This window comes from Neoarius graeffei, chromosome 15, assembly GCF_027579695.1.
Source record: "Neoarius graeffei isolate fNeoGra1 chromosome 15, fNeoGra1.pri, whole genome shotgun sequence".
In the NCBI taxonomy this organism is placed as follows: domain Eukaryota; kingdom Metazoa; phylum Chordata; class Actinopteri; order Siluriformes; family Ariidae; genus Neoarius; species Neoarius graeffei.
Genome location: NC_083583.1, coordinates 56464107 through 56477312, shown reverse-complemented (window position 1 = coordinate 56477312; position 13206 = coordinate 56464107). Strand labels below are relative to the sequence as shown.

At 42.2% G+C, this 13206-nt stretch overlaps 1 protein-coding gene across 1 annotated transcript in view; it reads left to right on the top strand.

Moving 5' to 3' along the window:
• Positions 1-4635: 4635 nt before the first annotated feature.
• The window catches only part of wdr18 (WD repeat domain 18), a 331262-nt gene continuing 322691 nt past the window's right edge, over positions 4636-13206 (top strand). Inside the window, exon 1 of the mRNA XM_060941676.1 lies at positions 4636-4848. Coding sequence (XP_060797659.1) covers positions 4639-4848 — 210 coding nt within the window. The 5' untranslated portion in view covers positions 4636-4638. The remainder of the gene's footprint in view (positions 4849-13206) is intronic.

Sequence of the window (13206 nt, the reverse complement as noted above, 5' to 3'; positions counted from 1 at the left end):
GGTGACAAAAAGAGGAAGAAGTCTCCAGAGAACGCTGTGCATACGCTGTAGCTCGAAAACATACAGTGGGGCAAAAAAGTATTTAGTCAGTCACCAATTGTGCAAGTTCTCCCACTTAAAAAGATGAGAGGGGCCTGTAATTTTCATCATAGGTATACCTCAACTATGAGAGACAAAATGAGAAAAAAAAATCCAGAAAATCACATTGTCTGATTTTTAAAGAATTTATTTGCAAATTATGGTGGAAAATAAGTATTTGGTCAATAACAAAAGTTCATCTCAGTACTTTGTTATATACCCTTTATTGGCAATGACAGAGGTCAAACGTTTTCTGTAAGTCTTCACAAGGTTTTCACACACTGTTGCTGGTATTTTGGCCCATTCCTCCATGCAGATCTCCTCTAGAGCAGTGATGTTTTGGGGCTGTCGCTGGGCAACACGGACTTTCAACTCCCTCCAAAGATTTTCTATGGGGTTGAGATCTGGAGACTGGCGAGGCCACTCCAGGACCTTGAAATGCTTCTTACGAAGCCACTCCTTCATTGCCCGGGCGGTGTGTTTGGGATCACTGTCATGCTGAAAGACCCAGCCACGTTTCATCTTCAATGCCCTTGCTGATGGAAGGAGGTTTTCACTCAAAATCTCACGATACATGGCCCCATTCATTCTTTCCTTTACACGGATCAGTCGTCCTGGTCCCTTTGCAGAAAAACAGCCCCAAAGCATGATGTTTCCACCCCCATGCTTCACAGTAGGTATGGTGTTCTTTGGATGCAACTCAGCATTCTTTCTCCTCCAAACACGACAAGTTGAGTTTTTACCAAAAAGTTCTATTTTAGTTTAATCTGACCATATGACATTCTTCCAGTCCTCTTCTGGATCATCCAAATGCTCTCTAGCAAACTTCAGACGAGCCTGGACATGTACTGGCTTAAGCAGGGGGACACGTCTGGCACTGCAGGATTTGAGTCCCTGGCAGCATAGTGTGTTACTGATGGTAGCCTTTGTTACTTTGGTCCCAGCTCTCTGCAGGTCATTCACTAGGTCCCCCCATGTGGTTCTGGGATTTTTGCTCACTGTTCTTGTGATCATTTTGACCCCACGGGGTGAGAGCTTGCATGGAGCCCCAGATCGAGGGAGATTATCAGTGGTCTTGTATGTCTTCCATTTTCTAATAATTGCTTCCACAGTTGATTTCTTCACACCAAGCTGCTTACCTACTGCAGATTCAGTCTTCCCAGCCTGGTGCAGGTCTACAATTTTGTTTCTGGTGTCCTTTGACAGCTCTTTGGTCTTGGCCATAGTGGAGTTTGGAGTGTGACTGTTTGAGGTCGTGGACAGGTGTCTTTTATACTGATAACGAGTTCAAACAGGTGCCATTAATACAGGTAACGAGTGGAGGACAGAGGAGCCTCTTAAAGAAGAAGTTACAGGTCTGTGAGAGCCAGAAATCTTGCTTGTTTGTACGTGACCAAATACTTATTTTACCGAGGAATTTACCAATTAATTCATTAAAAATCCTACAATGTGATTTCCTGGATTCTTTCCCCCCATTCTGTCTCTCATAGTTGAAGTGTACCTATGATGAAAATTACAGGCCTCTCTCATCTTTTTAAGTGGGAGAACTTGCACAATTGGTGGCTGACTAAATACTTTTTTGCCCCACTGTATCATCCAACATGGTGGAGGATGCACACGTCACACTAGAGCAGCGGCTACAATTATCGACAGTTCATAATTATCGACACCTTTTCAGATTTACCAATAAAAAACAATTTTATAAAGGGGAGTTTCAGTTCCAACAGTTATTATTGGTTAATTAATCAACTAGAAGACCCCTCTTACCCTTTGATCTTGTCGTTTGATGACACAGCTTGTTACCTGAGAAGGAATTTTTTTATCACGATCAGCAATTTGAGGAAAACCCGGACGTTATCATCGCAGGTAAGTGTGGTAGAAAGGTTATGGATGTGTATTTACTGATCAAATTCCCTGATATTTCATGATCTCCTTGTCGAAACCTACTTTGTTTCTTACTCTTTCATTTGACAGTCGCCATTTTGTATCTAAACGCACGTTTGAGAAGAAGTCACGTGAGGTGTCGATAATAGTGATCACTTTCACCGGTGTCCACCATTATCGACACCCTGTGGAATTAAGGGACGTTTACAACTGTTATGGATTGATCTTTGTGTAACATTGTTGAATGAGATTAAGTACTTTAAAATAATAAAAGTGTTGTGATTTATAATAATTTTTTTTCTGATTCGTAACAGAATGGAATGTTTATAGAGGATTTGGAATCCGATTGCAATAAATAGAATTAGACCAGAATTAAATTCCTCGCATATACAAAATTCCATACTTGAAATATTCAGATTTTTCGATTCCATTCAGAATTTTTTTTTTGCAGTTTGTTGTAAATATCTACCACATATTACAATATCAGGAGACATTTTATATTTTGGTTTGAGGACCGACAACGACCTTTGACCTGGATTTTCATGTGGTTACAGTGTCAATTACCTGTTGACATTTATAAGTAAACGACAAAACTAGAAATTAATACAAACAACGATGAATAATTAACAAAACGTGATCTACGAAAACACTTAGAAAGTGGAACAAAAAGATTTTCTGACAGGTTAAACATTATCAGTTCATTTGTTTACAAACATTAGAATTACTTCCTCATTTACGTAAACACCGACATCAATATATTTATCTATCCATCCATTATCTCTAGGGGCTTTATCCTGTTCTACAGGGTCGCAGGCAAGCTGGAGCCTATCCCAGCTGACTACGGGTGAAAGGCGGGGTACACCCTGGACAAGTCGCCAGGTCATCACAGGGCTGACACATAGACACAGACAACCATTCACACTCACATTCACACCTACGGTCAATTTAGAGTCACCAGTTAACCTAACCTGCATGTCTTTGGACTGTGGGGGAAACCGGAGCACCCGGAGGAAACCCACGCGGACACGGGGAGAACATGCAAACTCCGCACAGAAAGGCCCTCGCCGGCCACGAGGCTCGAACCCAGACCCTCTTGCTGTGAGGCGACAGCACTAACCAACTTAATACCACATACTGATTTTTTTTTTTTGATAAATAATCATCTGGATGTCGATAATTGTGGAACGGTGTCGATAACTGTGGACAAACATGTCGATAATTGTGGAATGGTGTTGATAACTGTTGACAAAGGTGCTGATAATTGTGGAACGGTGTCGATACCTGTGGACAAACGTGTTGATAATTGTGGAACGGTGTCGATAACTGTGGGCAAATGTGTTGATAACTGTGGAACGGTGTCGATAACTGTGGACAAACATGTTAATAATTGTGGAATGGTGTCGATAACTGTGGACAAACATGTTGATAATTGTGGAATGGTGTCAATAACTGTTGACAAAGGTGCTGATAATTGTGGAACGGTGTTGATAACTGTGGACAAACGTGTTGATAATTGTGGAACGCTGTTGATAACTGTGGACAAACGTTGATAATTGTGGAACGGTGTCGATAACTGTGGACAAACATGTCGATAATTGTGGAACGGTGTCAATAACTATCAACAAACGTGTTGATAATTGTGGAACGGTGTCGATAACTGTTGACAAAGGTGCTGATAATTGTGGAACGGTGTCAATAACTGTGGACAAATGTGTTGATAATTGTGGAACGGTGTTGATAACTGTGCACAAAGGTGTTGATAATTGTGGAACGGTGTCGATAACTGTGGACAAACATGTTGATAATTGTGGAACGGTGTCGATAACTGTTGACAAAGGTGCTGATAATTGTGGAACGGTGTCGATAACTGTGGACAAACGTGTTGATAATTGTGGAACGGTGACGATAACTGTGGACAAACGTGTTGATAATTGTGGAACGTGTTGACAAACGTGTTGATAATTGTGGAACGGTGTTGATAACTGTGCACAAAGGTGTCAATAATTGTGGAACGGTGTCGATAACTGTTGACAAAGATGTTGATAATTGTGGAACGGTGTTGATAACTGTGCACAAAGGTGTCGATAATTGTGAAACGGTGTCGATAACTGTGGACAAACATGTTGATAATTGTGGAACGGTGTTGATAACTGTGCACAAAGGTGTCGATAATTGTGGAACGGTGTCGATAACTGTGGACAAAGGTGTCGATAAGTGTGGAACGGAGTCATGTGATCTGATACGCTAAGTCATCAGAAATCAACTCGTTTTTTTGTCCAGTAGAAGTTTGAGTAATTCTTCATGCACAATTTACGTCCAAAAGATCGTTAAGGTGTCGATAATCGTAGCCGCTGCTCTATTTTGTCACGTGGTTGCACAGGAAGAATTCACACACCACACTGACAGACAGTGTTATCGTTTCTAATGATGGTGTTCGATATAGTGACAGTGTTAGAGTTTGTGGTTTATTCAAAAAGAAAAAGATAAAGGTATTTGGAGCACTAAACAAAGATAGTGTCACTGCGCTACGCCTCAAGACACAAGACAAGTCTGGAAATTATGGTCTACATTAAAAAAAAACCACATTTCCCATCATCCAACGCGAATCCAAATCGGAAATGACGTTTTTACAGACAGCCCCCTCGGTCCAAAATAATCGCGCTTTGTGCATCCAAGATGGCGGCGCCCGTGGAGGTTGTAGTAACGGCTGATTCTGCAGGGCAGCTGTGGAACTGCGCTGTTTTCGACCCTCATACCGGAACAAATCTTTTATCTTACCGAGGGGGGAACTCATCTGCCCGCTCTTTAACCATCCTCAATGGAGAATACATCCTCGGGGCTCAACTGGGCAAAAACTTCATCAACGTGTGGGAGATACAAAGAAAGGTAAGAGAGCTGGGTTCCGGTCGTGTCCCAAATAACTCCACTCTCCAGCTGGAACTGCACTTTATAGGGCGTGTCAGACGGCGGAGCCGCTGTTTCAGAGGCCCCTGTCGAGCCCCAGCAGGGCTGTTTGGGATGATTCCTGTGATGGCACAGTGAAACGTGTTCCTGTGCAAAAACCCAGAGACACGTGAGTTAGTGATGAGAAATCACTCAAATACTATTCATTTGGGGTTTAGTCGTTAATAAAAAGTGTTATCCATGAGTAAAATATTAAAAACATATAATGTTAGTTAGTTGTTAAGTTGCATCTTTGTCATGTCTACAGTCCTGTCTGTTTATTCCCTCTACACAGCTGTCTCAACCCATCAGAAAAACCAGAGTAGGTTCCAGTCAAGTCACCGATCAGGATCAGGATCAAACAAAATCAACGCGACTGTAGTTATTAATCAATCCGCCATTCCATCTCTCCATCGATCCACGTTCAATCAGGGTGGCGGTGGATCTCAAGCCTTTTCCCACTGGCCTTGATACGTCCTGAATTTGTTGCCAGAGCACCATCAACACACTCATTCATATTTCAGGCCAGTTTATCATCTCATCTCATCTCATTATCTCTAGCCGCTTTATCCTGTTCTACAGGGTCACAGGCAAGCTGGAGCCTATCCCAGCTGACTACGGGCGAAAGGCGGGGTACACCCTGGACAAGTCGCCAGGTCATCACAGGGCTGACACATAGACACAGACAACCATTCACATTCACACCTACGGTCAATTTAGAGTCACCAGTTAACCTAACCTGCATGTCTTTGGACTGTGGGGGAAACCGGAGCACCCGGAGGAAACCCACGCGGACACGGGGAGAACATGCAAACTCCATACAGAAAGGCCCCCGCCGGCCGCTGGGCTCGAACCCAGACCTTCTTGCTGTGAGGCGACAGCGCTAACCACTACACCACCGTGCCACTCCCAGTTTATCTTATCTTCAGTTTATTCTCACACAGCACAGCACCAGACACTCTTCACAATACTGTCCAGATCACTTCTACAGCCATAGAGACCCCTCTGAGAACACGTATACTGTGTTCTCTGACTATCAGCATCAGTAGTTTACAGCGAACTGCGAGCTACACGCTGTTAAAATGGCTCCTGTGCAATATACCTACTTACAGTGCTCAGTGTAAATGAGTGCACCCCCTTTGAAAAGTAACATTTTAAACGATATCTCAATAAACACAAACAATTTCCAAAATCTTGACAAGACAAAGTTTAATATAACATCTGTTTAACTTGTAAGGTTAATAATATAAACTTAGATTACACATTTTTTCAGTTTTACTCAAATTAGGGTGGTGCAAAAATGAGTACACCCCACAACAAAAACTACTACATCTAGTACTTTGTACGGCCTCCATGATTTTTAATGACCGCACCAAGTCTTCTAGGCATGGAATGAAGAAGTTGGCGACATTTTGCAGCATCAATCTTTTTCCATTCTTCAACAATGACCTCTTTTAGTGACTGGATGCTGGATGGAGAGTGATGCTCAACTTGTCTCTTCAGAATTCCCCATAGGTGTTCGATTGGGTTCAGATCAGGAGACAGACTCGGCCACTGAATCACTTTCACCCTGTTCTTCTTCAGAAATCCAACAGTGGCCTTAGATGTGTGTTTAGTCATGTTGAAAAAGTGCACAATGACCAAGGGCACGGAGTGATGGTAGCATCTTCTCTTTCAGTATAGAGCAATACATCTGTGAATTCATGATGCCATCGATGAAATGCAGCTCCCCGATACCAGCAGCACTCATGCAGCCCCACATAAGGACACTGCCACCACCATGTTTCACTGTAGGCACCATGCAGTTTTCTTTGTATTCCTCACCTTTGCAACGCCATACAGTTTTGAAGCCATCAGTTCCAAAAACATTTATCTTGGTCTCATCACTCCAGAGTATAGAGTCCCAGTAGTCTTCGGGCCCTGGCAAACTCTAGGCGGGCTTTTTTGTGCCTGGGCTTTAGGAGAGGCTTCTTTCGTGGACGGCATCCATGCATGCCATTCCTCTGCAGCGTACGCCGTATTGCGTCACGGGAAATAGTCACCCCAGTTTGGCTTTCTACTTCTTTAGATAACTGCAGTGAACTTGCATGCCGATTTTCCTCAACGCTTCTCATCAGAAGATGCTCCTGTCGAGGTGTTTAACTTCCGTGGACGACCTGGACGTCTCTGTGAGATGGTTGCAGTTCCATCTTTCTTAAATTGTTGTACCACTTTTACTACAGTATTCTGACTGATAAGTAAAGTTTTGCTGATCTTCTTGTAGCCTTCACCTTTGTGGTGTAAAGAAATTATTTTCTTTGGGGAATTCTGAAGAGAGAAGTTGAGCATCACTCTCCATCCAGCATCCAGTCACTAAAAGAGGTCATTGTTGAAGAATGGAAAAAGATTGATGTTAGGATAACTCAACTGTTATAGGCTAATTTGAACCCAAGGAACAACTTGGGATGTGTGCCAAATTCGCTATCCGGGGTGAACAGCCTGAAAATTACTAGTCCAAGATGCCATATTGAAAATATCAATTTTTGAACCACTCACCACGGAAGTATGTGCAATACCTCATTTTATGGGTTTGTGGGTATGGGGAATCCATTAGTGACATCATTTTTATGATTGAAAGCAAAAGGGAACAAGCTATGGTCAAGAGCAAGGTAAAAAATAAAACACCAAAAATGGGCCAAAGTTGTAGTTTCACAGAAAACATGAGAAAAACAGAATAACCCTATGTTAGACATGAAATCACAGAATTGGGAGACCTAGGCACATAATTTAGAAGAGTATAAGAAAGCAAGCATTTGATTAATATCAAGAAATTATATTTTCAATCAGACTATTATGACCAATGGAATGTTAACTTAAAGTGAAAAATACAAAACAAAACTTGTTACTTTAGTAGGCAGCAATATCTTGAGAGCCTAAATGTTTAACAGCCAACAATACAACTTTTAACATCACATTATTACTGTTTATGTATTACATAAACCAGGGTCAGGAACATGAAGAGTAACACAGTAATAATAATAATACCGTAATACTGGCGGCCATCTTGGACTGGTAATTTTCAGGCTGTTCACCCCGGATAGTGATTTTTGGCACGTGTCCCAAGTTGTTCCTTGGGGTCAAATTAGCCTATAACAGTTGAGTTATCCTCTTCTAAATTATGTGCATACAGTGGTGCTTGAAAGTTTGTGAACCCTTTAGAATTTTCTATATTTCTGTATAAATATGACCTAAAACAACATCAGATTTTCACACAAGTCCTAAAAGTAGATAAAGAGAACCCAGTTAAACAAATGAGACAAAAATATTAGACTTGGTCATTTATTTATTGAGGAAAATGATCCAATATTACATATCTGTGAGTGGCAAAAGTATGTGAACCTTTGCTTTCAGTATCTGGTGTGACCCCCTTGTGCAGCAATAACTGCAGCTAAACGTTTCCGGTAACTGTTGATCAGTCCTGCGCACCGGCTTGGAGAAATTTTAGCTCATTCTTCCGTACAGAACAGCTTCAACTCTGGGATGTTGGTGGGTTTCCTCACATGAACTGCTCGCTTCAGGTCCTTCCACAACATTTTGATTGGATTAAGGTCAGGACTTTGACTTGGCCATTCCAAAACATTAACTTTATTCTTCTTTAACCATTCTTTGGTAGAACGACTTGTGTGCTTAGGGTCGCTGTCTTGCTGCATGACCCACCTTCTCTTGAGATTCAGTTCAAGGACAGATGTCGTGACATTTTCCTTTAGAATTCGCTGGTATAATTCAGAATTCATTGTTCCATCAATGATGGCAAGCCGTCCTGGCCCAGATGCAGCAAAACAGGCCCAAACCATGAAACTACCACCACCATGTTTCACAGATGGGATAAGGTTCTTATGCTGGAATGCAGTGTTTTCCTTTCTCCAAACATAACGCTTCTCATTTAAACCAGAAAGTTCTATTTTGGTCTCATCCATCCAAAAACATTTTTCCAATAGCCTTCTGGCTTGTCCACATGATCTTTAGCAAACTGCAGATGAGTAGCAATGTTCTTTTTGGAGAGCAGTGGCTTTCTCCTTGCAACCCTGCCATGCACACCATTTGTTGTTCAGTGTTCTCCTGATGGTGGACTCATGAACATTAACATTAGCCAATGTGAGAGAAGCCTTCAGTTGCTTAGAAGTTACCCTGGGGTCCTTTGTGACCTCGCCGACTATTACATGCCTTGCTCTTTGAGTGATCTTTGTTGGTCGACCACTCCTGGGGAGGGTAACAATGGTCTTGAATTTCCTCCATTTGTACACAATCTGTCTGACTGCGGATTGGTGGAGTCCAAACTCTTTAGAGATGGTTTTGTAACCTTTTCCAGCCTGATGAGCATCAACAATGCTTTTTCTGAGGTCCTCAGAAATCTCCTTTGTTCATGCCATGATACGCTTCCACAAACATGTGTTGTGGAGATCAGACTTTGATAGATCCCTGTTCTTTAAATAAAACAGGGTGCCCACTCACACCTGATTTTCATCCCACTGACTGAAAACACCTGACTCTAATTTCACCTTCAAATTAACTGCTAATCCTAGAGGTTCACATACTTTTGCCACTCACAGATATGTAATATTGGATCATTTTCCTCAATAAATAAATGACCAAGTATAATATTTTTGTCTCATTTGTTTAACTGGGTTCTCTTTATCTACTTTTAGGACTTGTGTGAAAATCTGATGATGTTTTAGGTCATATTTATGCAGAAATATAGAAAATTCTAAAGGGTTCACAAACTTTCAAGCACCACTGTATATGCCTAAGCCAGGTCCTAGACTAAAAGTAGAAGGAAACCAGAGAACCCTGAGCAACCCCACATGTACTCCTTTTTGACCAACAGGGAATGGGTTCTGTTCTTGTTCGTGCACCAAATTTTCAACCATTCAGCACATTTCTACCAAAAATGATTCAGAAACTGAAAAGCTGTTTACCAGATGGAAGCAAAATATAGCTGGTTTTTCCGGTGTGAACTGTGACATCAGTGAGCGTGTCACTAGTTTAGAAAGGAAGTGGAGAAAAGGATACATCGTTAGAAAAAAATGGACTGTAAACAAATATCTGCAATAGGTTGTATTCAGTCACGTGAATTTTGCTTGCGAGTTTACGTCCGGCGAATGAAGTGGTGGTCAGGCAAACCAATTTGGCTGCTGTTATGCAAAGATCAAGTGAAACCGTCTCCGACTATTTTCGCAGTTTAGAGGCCAATGCACAGTCAAGATACCTTCAGAAAGTTGCTCTTTGGAATGGGATAGATGCTTAATTGTTAGTAAAGAAGGATTTTTCCTGTGAGTTGGAAAATTATCCATCTGTTGAGTTCCCCAACATCTCAAACTACCTGGTGCTGCAGACATTGTTCTACACGGACAAACAGATGAAAACCTGGAAGAGCACGGAGGAGAACAACTTTTTATACAGTGGGGCAAAAAAGTATTTAGTCAGCCACCAATTGTGCAAGTTCTCCCACTTAAAAAGATGAGAGAGGCCTGTAATTTTCATCATAGGTATACCTCAACTATGAGAGACAGAATGTGGGGAAAAAATCCAGGAAATCACATTGTAGCGTTTTTAATGAATTAATTGGTAAATTCCTCGGTAAAATAAGTATTTGGTCACCTACAAACAAGCAAGATTTCTGGCTCTCACAGACCTGTAACAACTTCTTTAAGAGGCTCCTCTGTCCTCCACTCGTTACCTGTATTAATGGCACCTGTTTGAACTCGTTATCAGTATAAAAGACACCTGTCCACGACCTCAAACAGTCACACTCCAAACTCCACCATGGCCAAGACCAAAGAGCTGTCAAAGGACACCAGAAACAAAATTGTAGACCTGCACCAGGCTGGGAAGACTGAATCTGCAATAGGTAAGCAGCTTGGTGTGAAGAAATCAACTGTGGGAGCAATTATTAGAAAATGGAAGACATACAAAACCACTGATAATCTCCCTCGATCTGGGGCTCCACGCAAGATCTCACCCCGTGGGGTCAAAATGATCACAAGAACGGTGAGCAAAAATCCCAGAACCACACGGGGGGACCTAGTGAATGACCTGCAGAGAGCTGGGACCAAAGTAACAAAGGCTACCATCAGTAACACACTACGCCGCCAGGGACTCAAATCCTGCAGTGCCAGACGTGTCCCCCTGCTTAAGCCAGTACATGTCCAGGCCCGTCTGAAGTTTGCTAGAGAGCATTTGGATGATCCAGAAGAGGATTGGGAGAATGTCAGATGAAACCAAAATAGAACTTTTTGGTAAAAACTCAACTTGTCGTGTTTGGAGGAGAAAGAATGCTGAGTTGCATCCAAAGAACACCATACCTACTGTGAAGCATGGGGGTGGAAACATCATGCTTTGGGGCTGTTTTTCTGCAAAGGGACCAGGACGACTGATCCATGTAAAGGAAAGAATGAATGGGGCCATGTATCGTGAGATTTTGAGTGAAAACCTCCTTCCATCAGCAAGGACATTGAAGATGAAACGTGGCTGGGTCTTTCAGCATGACAACGATCCCAAACACACTGCCCGGGCAATGAAGGAGTGGCATCATAAGAAGCATTTCAAGGTCCTGGAGTGGCCTAGCCAGTCTCCAGATCTCAACCCCACAGAAAATCTTTGGAGGGAGTTGAAAGTCCGTGTTGCCCAGCGACAGCCCCAAAACATCACTGCTCTAGAGGAGATCTGCATGGAGGAATGGGCCAAAATACCAGCAACAGTGTGTGAAAACCTTGTGAAGACTTACAGAAAACGTTTGACCTCTGTCATTGCCAACAAAGGGTATATAACACAGTATTGAGATGAACTTTTGTTATTGACCAAATACTTATTTTCCACCATAATTTGCAAATAAATTCTTTAAAAATCAGACAATGTGATTTTTTTGGATTTTTTTTTCTCATTTTGTCTCTCATAGTTGAGGTATACCTATGATGAAAATTACAGGCCTCTTTCATCTTTTTAAGTGGGAGAACTTGCACAATTGGTGACTGACTAAATACTTTTTTGCCCCACTGTATGTGGCTGGGTTAAAGATCTGGGGATCAAGACACTACAAGTTTTAGTATCGGGTGCGAACAAACGATAGCCGCTCGACTCTCAATCCTCCCTGCTCTTCTCTTCCAGGTAAATCATTCACAAAGATCCACAGAAACCCCTTTAAAGACTGGAGTATTACACACATTATATACGCCTTAGTTTACAATATGGCGACCACGATCAAACAGTAAACAAAAACACATATCCAAGGACTGAAGCGTCTCCTGAACTTCGAAACATCATGAAATAACGGGAAACGGCAAGACGTGATTTGCGAATCCAAATGAAATAAATCAGAGGAATTTACGAACCTTTCACAAAGTGATCACTGCAAACTCGAGCGTTCTTCAACTCTGCTCACGTCCATGGCAGCAGAAAGTTCAAGAACCACCTTTCTCGTCGTCATTTGGTAAAATCCTTTGCTCTTTCACCATTTTTATCACTTCATGGGGAACCCGGAAGAAAATTATCAGTTTCACAGTTTGTCTGATTCGACCAGCCCAAAAACAACGCGAGCGTAGGGCATTTTAACAACTAGCAAGGCACTCCAGTGTTAGTAATGCTTTGTGAACAGTGAGCTTAGCTGACCACCACTTCATGGCTTGCATATCTAATGAGGCAGATGTGATGTCGGATGCAACCCACCTATAACAGGACAAAAGCTCGCAGGTAATCAATGCATTCTGCCATCTTGCTACTACTGTTTACTCCCGTTGTGTATTATGCAATGCCTTCCGTTCATGATGCGTCCTTGATTCCAACAATTCTGCTCAGAACTGGTGAAAATGTGGGTCGGTTTGCTAGCTGGCACCAAGGTTCAAAGAATCTTGAACAGAACCGGTTCAAGAACCCATTCCCTGTTGGTCAAAAAGGGGTAACCGTTAGTAACCTGGGCTTGAACCAGGGATCCTGGATCTGTGAGGTGTCACTACTGTGTCAGCCATAAGTAGAGCAGACATAACAAAATCTCTAGATTGGGCGCTTTCAGACTTATTAGTCCATTCGCCAGGTCCAAAACAGAGCAAAATCAATACTTCTGGTTCATTTGTTATTTGGTTTGACATTAAACATAATTTAAAAAAACCCAGAAAGAAATATTAATGGGGCAGCACGGTGGTGTAGTGGTTAGCGCTGTTGCCTCACAGCAAGAAGGTCCGGGTTCGAGTGCCGTGGCCGGCGAGGGCTTTTCTATGTGGAGTTTGCATGTTCTCCCCGTGTCTGTGTGGGTTTCCTCCGGGTGCTCCG